Raw genomic sequence first — 25,812 nt, 5'->3', positions numbered from 1 at the left:
TTCTCTGCAGGAGGTGTGTTAATAATAGTTTCCTTACTTTCTGTTGTAAAGATAATATCCAGTACTTTACTGACTGTCTTTTATTCACTAAATCCATCTATATACTTTACTCATGGAATTGAAACAAATTACTCTTTTTTTCTGGATGTTCTTATTAATCATGATGCTAATGGATTTTTAACTTCTATCTTTCATAAGAACACATTTACTGGCCTTTTCATTCAGTTTAATAGGCAATCTTATTTTTTGCCTAATACATTGTGCCTTGGATCTTACCTCTTCCTACCTTGCCCTTCAAAAGAAATTTCTTCCATACAGAACATTCTGTTTTAAAATGACCACCCTAAACATTTATTAGAGAAAATAACTTACTCATTCTTAACTAATTTATTTGTCAAACTACCTAAGGTACTTACTCTACCTAAACTTCCTTTCTACATTTGCTTACCATATTTTGGAAAATAGAGATACTTTATCTCAGAACAGTTGAATAAATTATATAACTCTTACTATCCCCAAATTGACATGAAAGTTATTATGAAATCCAATTTCAGACTTAAAAATACTTTCAACTAGAAAGATTATATGCTGATTGCCCATTGTTCACATCTTGTCTACTTGTACTTATGCAGACACTGTAAGGTCTCCTATATTGGTGAAACCAAATGTGGCCTTAAATTACAAGCATGTGATTTCATGGGCACATCTATAAAAGTTGGAAATAAGGCTACAAACCCTACCTACTCTGCTATCTACCAGCACAACACAGAAACAGGACATTGATTTCTTTCGACAACCAAACATCATATTGAACTTCAAATAAAAGAAGCATAATACATAAAACTCTTCTATTGTCCCTAAGTAATACACATTCTTTACTTGATTTAAATCTGTTTTAATTAAACTGTTTCATTTGTGCTACATTTTATACCTTGTATATTCAAATTGTTCACTTCTTATGTATATCATATTTTTGTTATAATTACAAATATTGTTTGTTTGTTTTGTACTTCGAGGTTACCGTTTCAAAATGTTCAGTAACTGCTTCCCGTTATTACATTTGTGTTTTGTTTTAGCATTAAATTGCTCACTATAATGTTGTGATAATTTAGGCAAAACATAATTTCTACAGCCTTCAGTGTCATTTGGTTATAGAGCCATAAGATAAGAAATAGAAACCTCTCCTGCCACATTAATCTTTCACATCCATTCTTTCAGAAACTTCCAGTAGCTCTCTCTGACATTTAATACTATATTATTTATAACCATTAGAAGGCCAAAGTTTTAATCAGTTAAATCATATATTATATTACATTATTTTCTGTACAGAAAATTGTTTGTTTTACTTTCAGTTCACACTTGATTCCAATGAGAAACATATTGATAAACTTAGCTGAATTTTTAATAATACTCATCACAGTTGAAACAACAGAGTAATTATAATAGTTATAAGACATTGTCTGTTATCTACATGTTATTATTATTGTTTTTTTTAGCATTATTTAATTAAATAAAAAACTTTATTGTAAAAAATAAGATTAAGTACTATAGACAGTTGACAGCAAAAAGAAAGAAGACCCAGGTAAGTTCTGTATTCTTGTTTTTTATGTGTATGCTTGATTTATTAATTTATAAGAAACTAAAATATAAAAAATTAAAAACTAGTTAAGTTAGTTAAGGTTATAGTTAAAATAATGGCATAATAACAATTTTTCAAACACAAAAATAAATGTGTTTTACCTTGTGATATACAACTTCTATGGTTGAAATATTAAACACAGTTGAAAGGGCAATAAATTTTATACATTAAACTTTAAATATAAAACTAATTTCTTGTTACAATTTTAAGTCATTTTAGACAGAAAAAGGGGGATTTCGATTCATTTTGAAATTTTGTTCGGTAGTTATGAGGTTAGTCAAATTGATCAACTTGTTATAAAGTTGGGGTATAGAAAATAACAGATAAAATAAAAAGTTTTACTGAATAAATTGTTTGATATTATTTAGGATGTTTTAGAGGTTATGGAAATTAAATTTGAGATTTTTCAGATGAAGAGAAGTATTTCTATTTTTAACATGAAAATCACTGTATTCATGGCAATCAACATTTTGACTTTGTACATTAATGGATAGAAAATGTTTAGTGAAAATTCTTCATTAAAATCCTGATTTTTTTGTTTATAAATGACTTAATGCTTGCTGAAAGCTTGCATAATCATGAAGATAAACAAAACATATCAGAAATCATAGTATGGAAACTTTAAAGGTCAATTTTGGGATCAATATTTAGGTTGAATCAACAGAACTCATAGGGAGAGAGTTAATCATAAAGGATATTTGTTGGGCACCACTTTTTAGAGTTAATTATGTAAAACAGATGTATGAGAGTGTAACTGGTATGTTATTATAATAGCTTTTATTGATGCAAAATGTTTTGAAGAGTGTAATATTTGGTTGTTTTTAAGCACTAAACTACATAATAAGCTATATGTTCTTTGCCCATTACATGTATTAAAATCTGATTTTTAGCTTAAGCCTGCAGGCTAATCACTAAAGGAGAATGAGTAATTGTTAAAGATTAGGAACAATTAGATTGAAAAACTTGTAGTTAATGAGATTCTCACGATAATAATCACGATTTTTGTAGAATGAAACTTGGCAAAAGAAAAAAAAAAAACTGTTTATAATAAAACAAAAAAATTAACAAACAGCTGTAAGTCATACACTTGTTTCATTTTTGGATTGTTTTATAATGAACAATAAAGTTTTGTATACATGGACAGCCTTGCTGCTTTTTGTTATTTATCTTTATTGTAAGTTACAATATTTGTTCAATTATTTTTTTTATTTCCTATCAACATAAATTATATTTTAATTCATCAAAATGTTTCAAGTTTTAATGGAAAATTGTTTAGAATTGTTAACTACTGTTAATACTTTTGTAATGTGTTCCATCATTTGGTAAGTTATTTTGTTTTGCTTAATAAAAATAATAAGTCCAGTCCATATAGCAATAGCATATAAATCATTTTTTCAATCAATGATTGGTACAGCCTCTTTTGTTTGTAGGAAAATCTTATAAATAAACTAAAACTAATATAGTTTACAGTATTTTGCTTCTGTTTTTTTATTTTTTTTTTATTTTACAGGGAGGCGTGGGATACTGTTGCCACAATATCTTGAAAAGGTAGTTCCAGTTGTCCTGAAAGCTCTTGTGTATGATGAAATAAGAGGAAACTTTTCTGTTGGAGCACATATTCGGGATGCTGCCTGCTATGTTTGTTGGTCTTTTGCTCGAGCTTACAGTCCTGAAATCTTGAAACCTTATGTAATGGAAATAGCTGGAGCTCTGCTTATAACTTCAGTGTTTGACAGGTTTGTCTTACTTTTCTCTGCCAAAGCACCATTTACTGCACTTTTCACAAGTTTTTAATTACTTACATTCAAAATTTAATTAAACTACATTTTGTTTAGGCTATATCAATTAGTATAGCACTAAATCTTAACCAGTAATCCATATTTTAATAGGATATATGTTTGAAGTTTATTGGGCAATATTTTGAAAATGTCCTGAATTTTTTCTTAGTTTGAGGAATGCAACATATATTTTTCTAGACATCTCCTCTTCTCTATTTTATTCACTACCCCTCCAATAAGTATGTAATTTAACATAAATTATTCACTATAATAAAATCATCACTATTAAAAAAAAATTTTTACAGCTTTCAATTTTGTTTGATTACAAAGCGATCAAATAGAAAATTGGACCCTTCCTATCAGTCCTATCTGTCTAATTCACTCTTTCATTATTTGTTAATAGTTTTTTCTTACTTTATTTGAATACAAATAGTATGCCACACCCATCTGTCACATATTTCTCTTTTCAGGATTTATATTAATACTACATTATGTATACCAATAGAAAGCCAAGGTTTTCTTTTATCAAATGACATTATATTATATTGCTATTTTCTCCATTAATACAAACACCATTCCCACAGGAAAGATAAAGATTAGCTTGGATGAATTTGTAAGGGCTTTTTTTATAGTTAGTAGAAATTGTCTGCTTTTTGCATATCATTATTCTACATTCTTTAGCACATTATTAGTTTGAATAAAACTTATTTAGTGCATCACTACTATTAGTATAAATAAGTATAATTATCATTGACAGTCGACAGTAAAATAAAAGACCTGGGTAAGAACTTTATTTCTTGTTTTTCATGTTTATTATTATAAAAGTAATTAAGATATAAAAATAGGGATATCTTTAGGCTAGTTTAGATTATGTGAAATATATAATAATAATAATAAACATTTTCATGAGATATGCCAATGAGCAACTCAAAGTAGCTCATTGGTACTGTATTTCATTAGTGTAACATAAGCTCCACATAACTGAGTCAGTTACAACTTATAAATGGTGTGCATATTATTGGTTAGGCATGATTCAAAGGGCAATAAAACAATAAAATTTAAGTATAGATAGATGTATACTGTTACTAGTTTAAAGCTACTTAGGATAAATGAATGTAGTTTCATGGTAGAATTTGAAGTTATTCTAGAAAGAAAACAACTTAATTTTTTTATCTTTCTTTGGTGATAATGAGGTCCATTAAATTGACTGATTTCTTATAGATATAGGCTATAGAAAAATAACAGATAAAATATAAAGTTTTATTGAAAACAGACATTTGAAATGAATTTAGGAGTTTTAAGGGATTCCACTTAGGAAATTTGATATTTTTGAGATGAGGGAAGGTATTTTAAATCTTGACATGAAAATCATTTTGCACACAGATTATTAAAAACAAATACTGAGTATATTTATGTACAAATCTTTATTTTACTTTACTAATACTTTCACAGTGGGCTTGGTATAAAATACACAAGTTCATATACACATTTGCACATATTAAGTATTTACCCAATAACTTTTGAAACAGAATTTGTACCTTCTCAACATTTGGCAAACATTCAGTAAAGTTTTTGGCACACAAAAATCGTATTTGTTAATGAAATATTTTCACTTGAGATTTGAATGTAAATAGTCAGTTTGGTCATTAGTCCAAGTGTATTAAAAAAATTATTCTTCTTCCCAATAATCTGAAATATTATTTGTGTAATCTCTAAAACCTCCTAAATACATTTAAAATGATTGTTTTCAGTAAGACTTTATATTTTGTTATTTTCTATAATCTGTATGGGGATTTGCCAATTCACCCATGTTGTAGCTGTTATAAAAAAATTAGGAAATATAAATTATGTTTTTCTTTGATGCTAGAATGACTATGTATCATAACATAAAATTACAAATGTTTAATTTAAATGAGTTAAGTCTTATAACCATGTGTGTTTATTATTTTTTATTATACTGACCTTCTAGTCATGCCTAGCTAACATAGTGTAATTTGCACTGATGCAATACACATGCAATCGTGTTACTGTATTTAATAATGTAAAACTGACAAGGTGCTGGATGTGCTACAGTGGACTAGTATTTTATATTATACAGTAACATTTAAGATATTATACATTATGTATCTAATTAGATTATTATTGTTAAAAATAAGTTATGATACTTATTTTTTGTAAAATATAGAATAATAAAGAAGTAAAACAAACAATTATCTCTTCTAGCTACCACCTTTGAACTTGGTTGCTGATTGACGCATGTTACTAAACCTTTTAAAATTTTAGAGGTGGAGGATAGCAAATAAATATTTTTTTAGGTGTTACATACACTTTTGGATAACCAAAATTTCATAAATAACCACTGATACCATGCAATTCCATTATACTTTATTAAGCTTAGTAACTAAGATGTATTTAGATTTAAAAAAATATGAAACTTTGAGCAGACTTAACCTATCTCCTTGAAATCTTCAACTGAAAGAACATGGTAGCCTTTTCACAGATTAATATGGTTGAGAAAATCGCTCTGTGGACATTCTGAGCTATTGACTGATTATTCACATGCCATTTATTTAAGTAAATGTATGTAAGGGACCATTTGCAGAAATGGAATGAGGCAAATTGCCACTCTTTGATTCAGTACATAAGCCATATCTCAGCACATTAAAAGGATATCAGGTTCTTATTGTATATTCTAGTTTGGTAATATTAGTAATTTGAGTTCCTAATTTGACATCACAAGCATCTAATTTTAAACAGTGCTGCATTCAACATACCACATAACTCACTAAAAATATTTATACTTAGGTGTGTTCTTTTCATATTTTATTTTAAGTTATGAAATTAACTCATATATAATATTAAAGTTTGAATTATAATCTACAATTTGATTTCAAACTTATTGACATAAATTCATAAAATAGTAGTTCTATAAAATTTTGAATGCAAGTCAAACTAAGGGAAAAATGGCCTTTGACCTGTGACCTGTCGTGAAAGAATTAAAAATACATCACTAAAGAAATATTTGTCATATCTGAAAAACTCAATGTCAATTGAAATCCTACCAAATTTTATGAAGACAAACACACTACACTGACAATTAGAAGTATTAAATCTTTAAAAATATGTACACAAAAAAGTCATGTGGTTGATAAAATTAACTGATCCTGTGTTAAGAGAGTTAAAGTTATCACAATTTATTTATTTCAGTTAAAATTAACAATCATAAAATTTTCAAATGCTGGCTGAAAGTTATCATTCTGAGAAACTACACATGATGAATTTGAAATGCCAAAAGTGAAGGATGAGACCTGGGAAAATGTCCTCAAGGACCCAGAACTGATTGTTATAAGTGTTTCACAAGGTTGCAAAATTTCTATAATACATGGAGAAAATTTCACATTTCTTTTAGAAATTTGTTATGCAATATGCTCACAGAAAAAAAAATTGTTTACTAAGATTGTAGGAAAGACCAGTACCATTGGATATGAAAAATATATTAATTTGAAACAGACTTGCAATAAAAAATTTAAAATACATTTGTATTGATGAAAGTATAAGTTTGCTCTTTGTATTGTACACATTGTTAATATTGTCCAATGTTTTTACTTTTTCTAAATGTTTATTTTTTGTGCTTGTTTATTTATTTCTGAATAGAAAAATACATGAAACAAGGTTGGACAAATTAAAAATTGTTACATATTAATATTGTATTATGAATTTAAATTGTTAGTTTGTTTAGAAGTAACTCAGATTATGGAATTTCTGTATTTTTGGTTTAATTACACTTGTTTTCTTTACTTATGACCATTTACTCAATTTTTTTATTATTTTAAGGGAAATAAACTGTAGGCGAGCAGCATCTGCAGCATTTCAAGAGAACGTCGGTAGACAGGGAACTTTCCCTCATGGTATTGACATAGTTACTGCTGTTGATTATTTTTCTGTTGGTTCTCGAACTAAATCTTATCTGAAACTAAGGTAATTATTTTACAAGACTTATGTAGATATATTGTAAGTTTTCAAAGTGTGCACATTAATAAATATTGTAGAAAAAATTATTTATAATCAGTAAACATATTCACCAAATTTATGAAGGAAATCAGTACTATAAATAATTCAGCTCATACTAAACCTGATATTTACAATTTGCAATTGTATTTACACTTGCTAAGTGATTGTGAATTTATTAGAAAAAAGGAATTTTGTTTAAAAAAATTTAAAAACTTTGGTTTTATACCATTAAAATACCCATAAACTGAAACCAAATTGATGAAGTTGTATTTAACTCCAGTATGTTCACTTCTATTTGTAATTATGTGCTTGAATGTGTATGTAACTAGAACTCTCATTTTAACAACAATATGCTGCAAAATGTAGAATGTTATGTAACTCTCATTATATTTCTTTCGATAAGTAGAATGAGTGGTTAAAATTGTTTTATAACTTACAAGAACTTTCATAAAAGTATGTAGTTTCAGAAAAGTAAAATATTTGATGATGTCTTTTTCTTATTTCTGAAATAATTCCTTATTTAGTGTAATTGTTAGTGCTTGTACTCTGATAGTTCACCTGCAAGGTGATTTTTATTTTTAGTGTAAAAGTACTATTTATTATCTTACAGTTTTCATTTTTCACTCGCATAATCTCTAGAACATCCTAATTGATTATCTAAAGTTTTTTTTATGTTAAGTGGATGTATTTTATTTTCCATTTTTTTACTACATCACTAACTAGCAATTATCATCAACTTATAGAGCATTGAAATGCTTAACATTAAGAAATAGAAATATATATGTATCAGGTCATTCCTTAAGTAATGTTCAATTTCAGGTTCAGAAAAAGAGAGAGGATTTCAAAAGCTTTTAATGTTATTTAATCAGTAATGTATGTTCCATTACTATTAATTACTTCCTGCTAATGATTCACAAGCTTCTGAATGCCACTTCTATAAAATTCTTGGGGTTTGGAGGTAAATAATGTAGAGAGGGTAGTTTTGACATCTTCAGATGTTCCAAGCTTGTGTCTATCAAGATAGTTCTGCAAACTTCAGAATAGATGATAACCAGATGGGGCAAGGTCTGGAGAATAAGGAGGTTGTGGAAGTTTTTTCCCACTCTATCTCTTAAATATTTGAAGATGTGATCCTTGCTGTATGGTGATCTTTGCTGTATGGGGCCATGCATTATCCTCCTGTAACACAACACCTTTATGATTTATCAGAGCAGGCCTCTTTTCTTTCAGTGCATCATTCAAGTGCTCTAACTGTTGACAACAGAAGCCTGGTGTAATTGTTACATTGAGTGGCAGCAACTCAAAGTGGATCACACCAACAATTTACCATCAAATGCTTAACAAGACTTTCCTAGGGTGGAGGTCCATTTTGGGCTATGCTTTAGCCAGTTTACCTTCACTGAGCCATTATCTACAGCACTTAATATTTTTATAATGTATCCATTTTTGATCTCTAGTCATTAACCTGTCCAAAAATGGTGAGTTACGTTCACGCAAATGCAGAAAAGTGTAAATGTTCATTCTTTCTCTGAGGTTGGCTTCTGTAAAATCATAGGGTCCCATTTTCCAAGTTTTGACACCTTTCCAAGCTGTTTCAAATGAGAGTGAACTGTTGAATGAGTTGAATTAATCTTCTCTGCTAGTTTTTCAACTATTACAGCACAATCTTTATCAACTGCAGTCAGCAGTAAGTCATAATTAAACTCAGCAGGCGACCTGAACGTGGCACATCATTTAATCTGTAGTCACCTGATCTGAACTTCTAAAACCACCTTCAACATTTTCTTTCATTGAGATACTGCACCATAAACACCTTGAATGTTTTGTGTAGTTTTTGCTGCACTATTACCTTGTTTATGCTCGTAAAGCATTATATGCCTAATGTGCTCCTCAGACACATCCATCTTTATAAGGGCTTATTTGACTAATGATCTGAAAAAATGAAGTTGGGTTAATTTCTTTTATTTGTCTGAACATTTTTATACACGTCCTATTACATATTGTAGTCATTAAAGCCTTCTACAAAGTCAGAAATGATGATGCACTTTCTGTATAAAATTTTCAGACATTACTTATGGGATGACCTGATATATACTTTTTAACTCTTCCTTAAATAATTTTAAAATATCTTATTTGGGCCATATGTGTAATTTCACATCCTTATCTTTTCACTTATTGTTTATTTTTAATGTTTTACCTTTATTTTGTTTTTTATCTTTGTTTTATCTGTGTTTAACACACAGGTTCATGTGTGTTGACATAAGTAAAGTACCCCAGGCAATATGATGTTAAAATTTACAGAAATTTTTAATTTCCAGCAAAATGTTGTTAAAACTGGGTGAAAAAAATATGGAATAATTTTTAAAAAAATTATTAATGCTATCAAAGATAACTTGTAAAACACAATTAATACATAATTAATAAAAGTGAATCAAAATGTGAATAAAAAAAAATATGTACAAGGTAGGAAAAAATATCCAAGCTCTAGAGATGTAGCTTTAGACAACAATAACTAATTATTACTAATATAACAGTAAACATACTTATTTACAAATGAAGCAACAACAGACTAAGCTTTATGTTACTTCATTTGTAAATGAGTGTGTTTACTGCTGTATTAGTAATAATTGGTTATTACTATCAGCTCTCTTAGATATAAGCATACCATTTAATTCAAAACTGTTGCTAAGCAACACAGCTTTTATTTTCAAGCAGGCATGGCTTATCTTAGAGAAAAATTTACAACCACGTCTTTGGGGACAAGTTCTTGGAATGTACTCAAGTTATTGGTAAACAACTTATTGCATCTTACTTTGAATGTCTCTGAGACATTTAATTTCTTCTATATCAGCTCTTAAAGTTGAGCACATAATGAAAAATCAAAACTCAAGTTATAAATAATATTTGAGAAGTTTCTTTTGAAATAAAAGAATAAAACATAGTTAATATTACATGATAATGATAATTGCATTAAAATACATTGTCAGTAAAGTGGTTTAATTAAATTCTGAATGTTACTCAGTAACATACTCAGAAAGGGTTTTAAAAATGGCGTCATAGTTATATTTCACAGAGTAGTTTATTAGAAGTAACAGGAGAAAAGCTTGCATTCATTTAAAGCTAACATCTGATTGAATTTTGTAGTTCATTAATCAGTCAACTGCATTACTGGTCAATATGATAAATAAAATGTATATGTTTGCATAACTTCAGTGGCCTTAAAGGTCATTATTTTCTTTGCTAAAGAAAAGTTACAAAATAGTATAAAAACCACTAGCATATATTAGAAACTATTAAGACTCAAACTCTTTTTGTGTATGTGTATGTGTGTGTGTGTATATATATTTACATATAAAGCACAAAAATCCGTATCTGTTTGTTAGTTCTTTATCAAACTATTACTACTACATCCCTGAGTCAATTTAAATTAAACTTTATGGGATAATATTTTGGAACAAGGATCATATTGATTGGGTTTCACAACTCCCTGCACCTCCATTATAGCTGCTATTGATCATTTGTTATTTTTGACTTACACCAAAAACAAACTTTTAATAAGGTTTCCATAACACAATATATACAGAGGGAACATAAATATTGCTATTGCATTAACACATGAACTCAGCTGAAGTTTCTATTCCAGTGCTCACCATAATGCAGATATGAAGAGCCGTATTTGAGTTTACTAACTTCCTTCTTTGACCTGTGACCTTTCAACTTCAACCTGTTAGACACTTTTGTGGTCAGTGACTGTCTATTAATTAACAGTGCAAAACACTATGGAAAGACATTAAGAATTTGCTGTTGAAAGCAGATAAGAAAAAACATCTTTACTGCCACTACTTTAGCTGCTACGTATTCCTATAAAGTCACCCTGAGCATTGTATAGTGTATACATACTGAGTTCTTAAAGGCTTACAAAACTTTTGATGAGGTAATAATGAACACTGTAATAATATGTTATAAATAAATTGAATGAAAATTAGGAATTTTGTTTTGTTTATCATAGCATTCATTTACAAGTATTTTTAGGTTTATAACTTGGACAAAGAAAAGGTACTTAGCTTGTGTTTAATATTTTTCGATGTGCAGATACAAATCTAAAATCAGGTTATTAATATTCTTGATGTTTATGTTCTCAAATTTGCATGTATGAAAAGCAACAGTACATGGGTAACAACAATACATAAGTGAAATAAAAGTATGTAAAAATTGTAAGAAACAGTTTCTCTGCTTAACTTTGAGCTATAACTCTTGGTTCGTTCCATGACTTGGACATTTTCACTTTTACTTTACTTCTTTCTAGCCTATTTAACATCCTCATTGCATTGTGTAATTCTAAAATAATCTTGGAACAATTATTACATGTTATCATGTGTCTGTTATCCCTACTATTTAGTCATTTCAGTATTACTACATTAACTGCACTTCACTTGGAACTTATTATTAACAAATATGCGTACATTTTACTCTTGATACATTTTATATGTGCATTTTTTAACTTTTTCATTAACACAATTCCTGGTGCCCTGAGTGACTACATCTTAAAGGGTTTTTTTTTGGAAGTTTAAGAGTTTTTTAAGTTTGTATGCTTCTTAATTCTATTATTAACTGTTGTTTTTATTGAAGTTTTTATAAATTTCAAGTTGAACATTAGTGATGACAATATTAGACATACTATTTCTGGAAAAAAAATTTAACCTGTAGTTGCTGTAAGCTGTGAGGTTTATGTGGGCTTTCTGTGTCCATTGTTCATCTTATCATTTATGCTGTCTTCATTTCCAGTCATGTTTCATTTGTCATTAATTTTATTTAAAACTAGCCTTTTTTAGCTTCATCTTTTGTGGAAAATGAATATGAGGAAGTTCCTTCTGTATTTGAATTGCACTGTCTTATGGCACTGTGGAACATTTGTGGCCAGTTTTCCTTCCATCATCTGCTATAAAAGAGCAGATTACTTTTTTATGTAGAAAGATAAACTTGAAGCCAAAATTTCAGTCCTAAATGTCTAGGACAGTATGGTTTGTCTTACCAGGTTTGTTAACTAATAATGTTTGAAATGTGGATTGTAGATGACTTGATAGAAGCTTTTTGCCTTTCTTGGGACATCTTACTTCCTCTGTTATTTAATTGTTCTGTGGATTATTTTTATTTTAGGAGCATGGATCAAATGGTGATCCATTGTGATTGAGAGGTCAATTGTGGAGGTGATCCACCCCATTTTGAAGTTTTATTTACATCTCTTCATCATACCCCAGAAGAGTTAGGATTGGCATCTTCTTTCTTCTTTGTTGCTACATTGATATTGTGCTGATCTTTATTTAATATGAGAATTTTCTTCAGTTATGGGCTCACCTAAACAAGAGCTACTGGATGACAGAGGAAGGGTGCAGCTTTGGCTCTATGTTAGAGCTTTGGATTTCAATGATTGTAAGCTGGATTTGAATCCCTGCAATGCCACAAATTATTTCTCAAACTTTAAACTGTGGGTGTATTATAAGAGTGGCGTTTAATTCTTTAGTTTAGATGGTATCTAATAGAATGCTGCTGACTGTCTACCTTCTCTTTCTCAATGCTTTCAAATTAAGGATAGCAGAAGACAGCCTTAATAGTTTTGCCATAAATAGAATGTGCAAATAGATGAAGATAGATATTGCAGATGTTTTTTGCTGTCTGGTTCATCCATTCTTGTGGATTATTTACAAAACTGATGCTTATCAGTTTTAGTCTCTTCCGTTTGACCTGGCCGCAGCTCATTTTTTTCCTAACCAAAGTGGTCCTTTCCACTATAGTTACTTATTTTCTTCAGCAAGGAATTCAGTTTCATTACTACCTAGACAACTGGCTGATTATGTCATATATTCATGGTATACCTCATATGACAGCAAATCAGGAACCACAAAGAACAAATGTTTAGTGACAAACATAAATGATATTGAAGTATAATATAAACAGCTGTACAGTTCACAATAAAAGAAGTAGCCTGTTTGTGCATAAGTAAAATGTGTTGGATCAATCCAACCTAAAAATTGACCCCAAATTTACCTTTATAATTTCCATGCTATAACTTGTGATATGTGTTGTGTATCTACAGGAAATATTGCAAGCTTTTAGTAATCATTAAGAATCTTTTGGAGACAGTAAATTTGAATTATTTAAGGTGTTTTTATTAAAATTTTTCCATGAATATATGGAATCAAAGTGTTGACTGCACTGTGCGCAAAGTGATTTTTCATTTTAAAATTAAAAAAATTTTCAGCTAAAAATCTAAATTTTAATTTGTATCTGTAAACCCTCAAATTAAATTTCAAAAGTTTTTATTCTCAGTAAATCTTTATATTTTTTCTGTTATTTTCTCTAACCTACCTGTATACAGGTTAATTTGAGTGACCTTGTAACCATAAAAAAGTCTAATTTACCATTTTCTTATTTCTAGAATGAATTGAATTTGTAACATGAAACTACATTTGTTTATTCTAGTTTTTAAATTTATAATTATTTCTTTGTTGAAAATTCTTTAAAGAACATTAACTTGTTTTACCCTGTAAAATTGCATAATGCTTATGCTAATTGTGAATTGCTGTGAACATACCTTATGAAAAACTGTTATTGTTATTTGTTATTTTACCTAATCTAATTGAACCTAAAATGTTTCTAATTTCTACATTTCAGTTACTTTTATAATGATAACTAAAAATAGACATAAAAATCAAGAAATATAGCACTTACTTTGGTTCTCTTACTTTTTTGCTCTTGACTGTTGATGAAACTTCACCCTACTAAATTGTACTACTACATTAAATAATTTAAATTTCATTATGTAATAACCAATGAACAGACACAATTTTTTAGGTTTTGTAAACATGTAACAAGAGTTTTTAAAAATTCAACTAAGCTTGTCGACGTTTTTCCCATATGAATAAAGTGAACTGGAAGCAAAAAGAGGTAATTGTTTGTATAATATTGAAGATGGTGATGGTTGATAAAACATAAAGCATTTTACTTACAAAGTTCAAACATTTTAAAATAACTTATTCCATCTTCAACAAAATCTGAAAATTGTGTTACAAAGATGATTACTAATGTTATAATATAGTAACATAATCTTTAATTACTTAGTTATTAAAGAAGGCAGTAAATGGACAGGTAGAACATTGTTTATATATATGATATATATAAATAAAACACAACAGCCAAGTATGAAAATTTAGAATAATTTTTTAGATATAAAGAGCTTTGTGAGTCTTTGAGGATTGGGTGATTTTTAGCTATGAGACTATATTATGAGACTATTAATTATGAGACTATAATTAATGTGGAGGTCAAGTTTTGAAGATTCTTTGGTGAATATAGAGATATTGTTAAATGATGTATTGTGAACAATGAGCCATGAAGGTAAAAGTTTAGGTGCTTGAAATTTGTACTGAAATAAATGTTTAATGTGGGGGCTAGGTCTGTATATTATTTTCAGATGAATATGGGCAGTGGGACCCCTATCTCCTGTTCATCTTACCAATGCTCAGTATTCTCATCTTTGTCTTATCCTGATGACTCTTTTGCAGGACCTCTCCTCAATCCATCTCCTGTGTAAGGTTCTTTACAGAAACTTTGAAGGGTTTTCTGAGGACATTCTCTTCCTCCCTCACTGTGGATTCCTGTATGTGGTGAGGGGACCTCCCAGGGAAGGTTCTGTTCTTTCACTTTACCTTCTCTGGGATCTAAACGTCCACTCATGTGTTTGCCATGTATGGTGTCCCATAAAGAGGAGGAGAGGTTCCTGATGGTTGAGGGGTCTAACTAACACACCATTTTGGCTTTGAATTCCTGTAGACGGGCAGCCTTGGGGTGTCTCCCCAAAGGTCAGTTGACCAGTCAACTGAGGTTACTGTCAACCAATTATCAGTACTGGATGTTCTAAATGTGTTGTGGACATTGTGTTTGATGCTGGTGTTTGAGTATAATGCTTATGAAACCCTGGTGTTGCTGAAATGTCCTTGTGTAGCATTGCAGCATGCTTCTCATTAGGAACCAAGGTGAGTAGGATCAGTGGGCACTGAAATGTTCTTTCTTTATTATGGATTCACAAATAAAAATAAAATATTAAAAAACAGATCATAGGTAAATGACCATGTCTTTAAGATTCTGAACAGCAATCCTTAACTTCTTCACACCTGTACCTCATTTTCTGATATTATATTCTTTATCAGAAAATTCTTTAGGGCAAATGGTCTACCTTTTTTTTAAAAAAAGAGTGGACTAGATGGGCTTGCTGGCTCGCCTAAGTCAGTCAGAAAGCTACATTTAGGGAACATCTTGGTGGAAACAACCACTCCAAAACACACTAAACTTCTAATCCATGATGATGAGAAAACCTACTTGTAGAGAAAATTATATATTTAAAAACGTTTGTTATGGATAGAGAAAGCACTAGTAGAGGAGTGAACAACATTTTGACCTTCTTCGCTCATCGTCAGGTTCACAAAGAAAAAGAAGGTCGAAACGTTGTTTGTTTTTCTAGTGGTGCCTTCTCTACCCATACCAGCCATTTTTAAATATATAACAGTGAACTTCTCTTGCATTCAAAGGCCATTGGAGTTAAACCTATTGAGGTCACTCACCATGCTACTTTGAATTCATCACAAGGAGTTATTATTGAGAGGGATTTGTATAACATTCTTGAGCCAGAGATCCTCATTGGTTTCTCCACCTAAAGAGTTTCTGCAGTAAGGCATTTCTTCACTTGCAAAGATGGAATTATGCTGCCAAACAGTGTCCTAATTTTATGTTTACATCATCACATCCACCTGCCACCAGCAAGGTATGTTATCTAAATTGTGAGGTTTGGCCATATATTCCTAACCCTCTCAAATGTTTCCCATGTCAGTGGCTCAGTCACTTGAAAACATCATGTTGTGGTACCTTGATGTGTGCTCTTTGTGGTGACAAAGATCATGATGCCTTTCACTGCTTAATGGGCCCTCATTATATTAATTATAGTGGCTCTCACCCTCTCTTACTTTTGTCTTGCCCTAGATGGGTGTAAGAAAAATAGGTAGATTGTTTTATAATAAAATCACCACATTTTTTACCCTGAGGCTTGAAAGTTGCTACCCACCATTTCATCTCAGACATATGCTGTTTCATTAGGTTCAACTGCTACAGTGGTAGTGTATACAGATCTTTCATTGCCCCCATCAGAGTCATTCTTGAACTGTATGAAGAGTCTTTTGCCCTCTGTGGTTAAGAAAGTAGATGAATCAACGTCTCTCCAATCTCTGTACCCACCAATCCTTCCTGTGCCTGCTTGAGTCCACGTCCTTCAACCCCAACTTCAAAATTGGATAGAGTGATTGCCTCTTTCCTTTGAGGCTAATTGTCTCTATGACTATAATTTCCCTTTTATACTGGTGAAACTCAAGCTTGCTCTTCATTGGTCTGGCAGTGCATCAGTCAAACCTGATGATGTTCATTACAAGATGCTGTGCCAACTCTTTCCTGCCTCTTTTGCCCTTCTTCTGGTTGTTTTTAACCAGATCTGGTAGGAGAATGTTTTTCCTGATTTGTGGCACCATGCTATTATCCTCCCTTTTCATGAGCGTGGGAAAGATCCCAAGATTCCTAAAAACTACCATGCATTTGCTTTGATGAGCTGTCTCTGTAAGATTTTAGCAAGAATGATTAATGCTCATTTTGTTTGGTTCCTGGAATTAAACAGTCTCTTATCACCCACTCTGTGTGGGTGACAGCACTCCACTGTGGACCACCTGATTTGACTTGAAATATCAATCAGGGAAGCCTTTATGAAGCAACATTTTATTTTTGTATTTTTTACCTTGAGAAGGTTTATGATACTATGTGGAGGTATAGCATCCTGCAAGACCTCCACTCATGTTGGTTTCATGGCCATTTGCCCATTTTTATTGAACATTTTTAATGTACTGTAAATTCCAAGTCCATGTGGGTTTGTCACTTTCCCATTCTTTGCCATTGGAACTTGGAGTCCCTCAGACAACCTTGAATTAAGGCATGGGTTCACTGGGCTGAAGCCAGGGCCTCACACTAATTAGGAATCCTCAAGCTATGACTGTAATTGTATTGCAAATAGAGATTGTGTGTTGAGGGGTCCTATGTAAGTTGAAATGCCTAAGGTCCATAAAACCCTTAATTTGACCTTGCACTCATGGATGCATCTTGAATTTTACAATTTTCATTGTAAAGATTAATGGCATTAGTGGATAACTCTACCATACAGTGTCAGCCATTGAGTCTACCATACAGTGTCAGCCATTGAGCATGAGATTTATTAAGCAGCAGCTACAAACTGCCCTCAATTGTTTAGTGAAATGGATCACAGCAAATGGTTTTACCTACTCTCTTTCTCTAAAACTATGTGCTTCTCATTCTTGTCATCCTTTGGAGAAGATTCTGATGTCAGGCATGTGGACCACCCCTCAAACATTTATCTTCCATACTGCTCATGGACAGCATGGGCAAAGTAGAAGGATATGGCTGTCCATCCCTGCCGTGCTTCAATTGATTAAATTAATATGGCATGCTTTTCAAAATAGGGTTTTGTGATCACCCATTGCATTATTTTTGGTGTACCTGTTCTTCCTCCTGTTCTTCTAGTTGTAGATGGGAATCCTTACCACTTAACAGTTACAAACTGCTGGGGTTGTTGACTGTGGAGACAAACCACTGAATGGGTTCCACATAGATAACTATAACCATTCAGCTCAGAATAAGGTGTTGTTGTACTGCTAGTGTAGAAGACACACAGCATATCATCCTCTGAATTGAGTGACATGTAACACTGAGTGAGACATCTTGGTGCAATTCATCTTTATGATTGGTGCCCTGATGTTATCCTTGCACAGAGGTTAGTATCCTGTAGGCTGGATTTGGATACAAAGTGAACCAGACAACTTAAGTTCTCACACAGATTTGGGGTTGTCCATCTTCTTCCCTTTATTCTTCCTTCTGTGTAGTGGGTCATGGATGGTATATGAGGAAATTTTCTGTCCTGGGCACTCTTCTTCTATCTTGTGACAGTAATGTTATTAACCTTTGGACATTTTAAAACCAATCTCTTAGTCACTAGAATTGATTTCATGTAATGGATTTCCCACAGATACTTGATAATACATTCTTTGATCTCTGTCTCAATGCTAATTCTGTGTCATGCCACTGAAGTTGATATTTTCTTCACATCCATGGTTTTAGGGCTTGAGGTAAAGTCTGTATGATTCTCATTCCTATCTTGTGCAGTTGTTGGTACCTAATGAGGAGGTTTTGGATGTTGTTGACTTACCAAGTAATGTCTACCATATCCTAGCCATTACATCATGGGACTTATCCTCCATTACCCACTTTCCTTCTAAGGGATCAAATTATATATTTCTTTGATTGAGATCACTTTCCTGACTTATCTTCCACTAAGATGTGCTCCTTTCCTTTTCTGCGATGTTTGTTCTTAGTTGTTCCTGGCAATGTTATACCTGGTTCAGAAGTAATGCACTACATCTTGTCTGATTATCTGATCTGTTTCTTTCCTCAACAGAAGTATCTTTTGGACACTTTCAGAGGGTACATCTGTCCCTTTCTTGCACCAGTTCCTCTTCCTTTTCAATGTGGGATTCTAGCTATACTTATGAGAAGAGGGAAGAACCACAACAGAAATTATAATTTTTCTATGCTAAAAATATTCTGGTCCCATCCTTCATCTCAGTCTTCCAGTAATTACATCTTCTGCCAAACTTGGAAGTTATGATTCAGTAGTGATGCAGAGAGGAAATCATATATGCCAGGTGATTGTAGTACATTTTTTCTGGTGGAGAAATGATGTGTGAGAAACATATCGAGTCTGATTCTGGTAGGGGAGGTGCAAAATGCTTGTAACATGAATTATAAAAACAAATTACATATAGAGGGCAGCAAAAAATAGGAAAAGCTAATCTTGGGAGAAGAGGGAAGTACCTATCAGAAATACATTTTTAGTATAAGAAAAATTATAAGTTTTATAGTAAATCAGATCTCACAACCAAAAAGGTATTATCTAAAGAGTAATTTTTAGTTTTTAGCCTTCCAACACATTTGGTACTTGTTTGCAAAGCAGCTGACACTATCTCAAAATACAGAAGTGCATTATATATGTATGTACAACACAGTCACTCCAGCAGAACACTTGCTATACAAATGTGAAAACCAAAACCTATTTAAAATGTCTCTGCTGTAAAAAAAATTTTAACAGCGAAAATATGTGGAAGCTATACTTGTTAACAAAAAAAAATCCAAAAATAAATAAAGACAATGGGTGGCAAATGTAACTAAACTACCACAACTTCCATTAAAAATAACACATACAAATACACTTGACACTCTTACTTTCAGTTTAACACATGCATATTTTGGAGTATCATAAAGTCTTGCAATTTGTTTTTAACACTGTTAGTAAACTTTGTATCCTTTCCATTTGTGGTTTCTTAATAGGTTCTGTTTTCCACCTATGTAGTTTGTTTTGCTGGCCATAGAACATATTGTAGTTCTCTTTATTTTTATATCTTGTATAAAAGTGCTATATGTTATGTAATAGTTTATTTGTATAGTTTATATTAACACTGATCTGTGATATTAGAATAAGAATGAAACAATAATAATAAATATTCTTTTAGATGCACATTACAATTAGTTTTGTAATTTAAAGAACATTTTAATATCAAACAGTTGTGTTTGAACACAGTTGTGTTCCAAATCCCAGGAAGCTGCAAAGGCAAAATCATTGGTTAAAATAAATATTATATAAATGTTGTTTTTTCCAAACTTTTTACCAAAATGTGTAAATCTCTCCAGTATGATCTATAAATTTTGAAAGACGAATGATTGCTCATGTAGCCTATACTGTGTATGTGAATGTGTATGAATAATGGTCTCATAGTCTTGCTTCAATTATTAAATTCAAGTAAATCAGAATGTTTAAAATACTCCAGAATTTCTTGAACAGGTAACAGACCTGAAAGAAGACTGAAATTGATTTACTAATCATATAATCCATGCTAGCCACACAAAGCATTTTATTTTGAATTGGAAACAAAGGTATTAAAGTGTTGTTTTTAGAATGTGGGATTGCTTCCATTTAATTTCACAGTTATGTATTGAAACAAAGCAGACCATCACACACAACATAAGTAGATGACTGTTACTTGTCCACTGTGGGTCATTGTAATCAAAGGATACTCACTTTTTGACTTTGAAGTAATTGACAGATTTTATATGGCTCAACTTTGTTTATTGTAGCAGTTAGAGTTCAAAAGATATTACACTGTTTCATGGGTATGAAAGTCAGCAGTAAAAGTAGGCTGTTGCAATTTGGCTACAGTTTCTTCTAAGATAACGTAGTGGTCAATTATCACACAGGCTGTGTTGTTGTTAGGCATACATCTAGTTGGAACTTGCTACATTCTAAATAATATGCACATTTGTTTGCATTTCTACAACATATAGTAACTTATGGTATTAAATTTAAGTAATTTGTGTTATAGTATTTAACTGTATTAATATATAACTAATTTCATAAATAACAATAAAGTTAAACCATCATAGTTGTTTAATGAACAATTATAAAAGGTAGACCATCATAAAAATTTTAATTTACTACTGTATGTCAATATGGCTTGCAATAATTGAAAAATACTTGCTTCAGACAGAACCAGAAGCACACTAAAGTATCTTGAGGTTGTATCATTGCATAGTGACATTATAAAGGGAGCCTGTCTTTTAGTATCCACAAGCCACAACATAGTTTTTTGCAGTCATGTAAATAATGCCTACAACAGATCAGTAATATGTGAACCAGTATTATTTCATCCTGCAACTTGATAACAGTTGTGTATTAATTTGGAAAGAATCTAGGAGCAGATTCATTCAATTTTGATACAAAAATGTAACAAATATAGCATCTGGTCATAAAAATATGATATAGGCAGAAGGATGTATGTTGTACATATAAGGATCAGATCCTATGATTTTCTTATGTTTTCAGCTACAAGAGAAACTGGCCCTAACTTAGCCTAGTAGATGATAATATGAACTTTTCTTATGTCATTTTAAAGAAGATATTCAAATGGATGAAATAACCATTGCATTCACTCAAATTTAAAACTTGTATTTAACACAGAAAAAAAATGAATACAAGTCTAAAAAGGTTATAATTTAATTGTACGGGTTACTGGTTAGGCCACATTTGGAATATTATATTCAGTATTGGGCTCATTAAATTGTTGGGGTTCAGAGAATGATTACTAGAATGGTGTGTGGGAGCAAAGGATTGTCATATAAAGAAAGATTAAGATCCTTAAAATTATTTGCTTTTTTAAAAAAGAAGAGTTAGTGGGGATATGAATGAAGTGTTTTTCAGATTGTAAAAGGAATTGATAAGTTGATGTGTCAACATTTTTCATACTTAATAGTGAGAATCATAGAACTAGAGAAGATAAATACAGATTTAGGCATGGTAGAAGCTGTCTTTAGCTAAAACAATTGTATTTTTCAAATAGGATGGTTGGCTTATGGAATGACTTGCCTTCAGATGTTGTGTATATAGGAAAGACATGAATTTAATGAGATATACAATTGATAAGGGCTGGCTTTAAACTTTTTTCAGTTTGTTTGTTTATTAGTTTTAGTTTTGCTTAGAGGATGGGACAACTGAGATGGACCAAGAGGTCAATTGTTGTTCCTAAACATTATGTTATTCCTCTGTTGTTTGAACCTTCTGAGAAGGACACCTTCCTATCTCAAGTCACCCTTCCACCTTTCTTTGGGGTCTTCATTTTGTCCTTTCACTTCATCCATAGAAATAAGCCAATGATCACTTGATATTTGTTTCTCACCCTTGGTCTCAACCAGTTTATTTTCACCTCCTGCTTTAAACTGCTTATTTCTGATGTCTTGAAGGGGAGGAGACTGTCCATCCATTTTTCAACCTCACTTTTTTCTATTCTTCTTGGTTGTCACACAATATTAGATTGTGAATTTCTCTTTCCATTAGTCATTCATCCCAGCTTATAGATAACCATGATTTATGTTTTGGGTACATTTCTCTACTTTCCAACCACCCAGTCCTCTCACTATATTTTCTTCTATTCATCCAGTGGGATTACATTTCCAGTTCTATGTTTTTCTGTTTATTAAAGCATTAGTTTCCCTGCATTTTCATTCATATTATTTAGATTCTTGATTTATTTATTCATGTTCTGGGTTAGTGATCCATTTATTTGGATGAAAGGCTTTTCTTCACCTGTTCTCAAATATAATACTCCCAACTTCCTTTTCATGACTCTGAGTATTTGAGTAGCCCATAAAATTTCCTAATTTTTCCTCACACTGACCCTAATTCTTATTGACTGGATAATTCCCTTCATTTCTTCTTAGCTTTGCCCAACCTTCTTCCATTCTCGTACTAAACGTATAGTGTCTAGTCACCTGTTTTGCACTGAGCATTTTCTTTCTGCCCTTGTGGTACTTTCTCCATTGTCTATGGCTCCTCTGCTTCATCACAGACAAAAACAACAATAAAACCTTTCACTCACATGCATTTCAACACACATGACAAATCATCAGATATCTTATGTTTATAAAAAAGAAGTGCTGTACTCATTTGTTTCATTTAAGTTTTTCTGCAAACATATTGCCACACTTTTAGTCAGGATCCTATTAAATCATTAACAACTTGTTCAGTGTATCATCTCCATAGCCATGTATGTCGTCCTTATTATTTGTGGTTACCATTGTTTGTATGTATGTGCCACAGTTTTCTCTTGAATCCTCTTTAAAATTCTGCATCATGTTGCATAATAGAAAGCACTCATACCATCAACCTTGGCTCTACTAGTGCTATCTGTGAGATGGAATGTTCTGCAAAACTACTTGAAGTTTTCTCATGATACTTATACATCTATTTACATTAAATGTGCAGTGCAGACTGAACCCATCTGTGGACTTTCTTAGAAAAAGAACTTTTCTGGTTAGTACTTGCTAGCTGTTAAATGTAACATTTTGCAGTCACTGACTGTACTGTCTCCAGTGAAAGATGTTTCTAGACAGAGAAACTGATAAAGAATTGAGCACATTCTCCAGGTCTTTCCAACATGAAATCTCCTCTATTATGAAGTGGAATCTAAGAAACCCTTGCCATATACTAGCCAATTTTCAGTCACTGGTATGGTGGACAGTGGAGAATTCTTACTGATTGGGACCTAAACATTGAAGCTAGAACAAGAGATGCTTCTATTCCATGCACACTTATCACTATGGTCCTTCTCCCACAGTTGTTTTTGAATTTTCAATTTCTGATGGTAGAGGAGGTGAGCAAATAACAAACTCCAATTTTATTACCTATATCTGCTGTCAAACAGTTTGCGTGCAAATTCTCAGATGGCTGTGTACCTATTCTACTCGTCCTTGCAACACACTTTTGGCTTTTTTGCCTTTTCTCCTACATGAGCAAGGAGATGCTGTCTTCCACAGACAGTTCTGCCTTATGTTTTTTTTAAAAGGAGCTCACCCAGGTAATTTTTGCACTGTTTCCTCCATCATCTTCTTATGGGATTCTAGTTCTCTGTATGAGGAAGTGAGTATTAATTTCAAAAGTTAACATTTTCCCTGCCTGAAACTGTATTTTCAATAGATACCTTCTCACAGATTCACACCCATCCTCCCCGCATTTCTGGTGATTATTTATTCATTGCTTTATCAAATTATGAAGATTCACTACCAAGAATTTAGTGGGAGTCATTGTACATGGAGGAGTGTCACACTCCTTTTGGTGGAGGATTCTGCTGCATTGATGTACAAATTAATGTGCTTTCATGTGAAATTAGGTGAGAGTTTTAATGAGGCAAATGGCTTGCAAATCTCTTTGGCAAAATGTGCAAATTCAGGGGGAAAGAATCTTTCCATGTGTGGAGGTGAACATGCACTAAAATATATTTTCAGGTAAGGAAATTGCTAACTTCTGTATTTCACCAATTCTATACATTTAGGGCTAGAACTGACAATGTTGTAAGTGTAGTTACATTCATCAGGATTTAAGTTAGGCTTGTATTTATTTTTCTCATATCTTGATTGTTCCAGTGTCAGAATGCTTGTTACACTATCATACTATATGTATTGAGTTTTGATTTGTGTTTCTGTTTTAGTGCCTACATAGCTCAGTTTCCAGAGTACACTGTACCCTTGATTAACCATCTCTTGAAGAGAAAGGTTCAACACTGGGACACTTCTATCAGAGAACTGACAGCTCAAACCCTGTATAATCTTACATCAACAGCTCCAAAATTAATGGTGGAGGTAGCTCTACCAGAACTTATACCTTTAACCAAAGATATAGATTTATGTGCTCGACATGGAGGAATCCTGGCAGTTGCCCAGATCACTCATGCTCTTGCAAATTATGCAAAATCAAATAATCAGAAGATACAGGGCATTGTTGGTATGTATTTACTGAAATTGTGTGTTTTATCTAATATGTAACGTATTTTGACTATTAAAGAAAGACTTTTTTTTAGCTGTTTTTGAAAATAATTCTAAACTACTGTACCTGGAAAATTTTCTTTTTATTTATTGACACACCAGAAACTTCTTTATACAGAAAAATGTTTCATAGGTTGGTTAACCTGTAAATGATAAAAGCATTGCTTCTATAAAAGTTTTGTACAAAAGTAAGAAAGTTAGTAGTTCATTATGGTGAGATCTGCAGTTTTCATCTGTTTAAGTATTTCTTAATTATCTGTACCTGTCATCACGTGTGTGTAAGTACTTCGTACAAAATGTATCAATAAATTACTTTATTACTAGGAAACAATCCTCACACAAATATCATGTAATTAGTTTCATCCTTTGGCCTATGTCAAGTGATAGTTAATTAAAGACTCAATCAAGTGTTGAAAACAAAGTTCTTAGTGTTTATTCATGAACTTCTCCTAGTAAGCTTGATTATTGTTTCTTAGAAGTTTCAGAATATTGTTATTTCTGGTAGTAATTCTCTTTGCATTATTGACCACCAGAACTTGGTTTACATTTATTTGCAAAATGTTATCTTTAAATCATGTTGCTACATCTATTTTCATAGATCTTGATATACAATTTCTAAAGATATTATTTTGGAAATAAGTAGTGCCTTATGTGCAACATGAATTGCTTTATAATTTTTTTCACAATACTAAATAAAAATTAATATCCTTGGCTTTACATATTTGATGGGTGCCATTCAACATATGATTGGAAATGTCCATAAAATGGGTTTTGTGAGCTCTTATTAAAGCTCACATCCAATTGGTCATGAGTCACTTTTCATGCAGTCTGCTATTGTTTATTTACACAAAACAG

At 31.6% G+C, this 25,812-nt stretch overlaps 1 protein-coding gene across 1 annotated transcript in view; it reads left to right on the top strand.

Moving 5' to 3' along the window:
* LOC143258499 (tubulin-specific chaperone D-like) overlaps nt 1–25,812 on the top strand; it is a 114,897-nt gene that overhangs the window by 71,763 nt on the left and 17,322 nt on the right. The window contains 3 exon segments of the mRNA XM_076517553.1: nt 3,150–3,375; nt 7,252–7,395; nt 24,624–24,916. Coding sequence (XP_076373668.1) covers nt 3,150–3,375; nt 7,252–7,395; nt 24,624–24,916 — 663 coding nt within the window.

Source organism: Tachypleus tridentatus, chromosome 8, assembly GCF_004210375.1.
Source record: "Tachypleus tridentatus isolate NWPU-2018 chromosome 8, ASM421037v1, whole genome shotgun sequence".
Lineage (NCBI taxonomy): Eukaryota > Metazoa > Arthropoda > Merostomata > Xiphosura > Limulidae > Tachypleus > Tachypleus tridentatus.
Note: the sequence above shows the minus strand (reverse complement) of the source record. Positions and strands in the feature narration are given on the sequence as shown.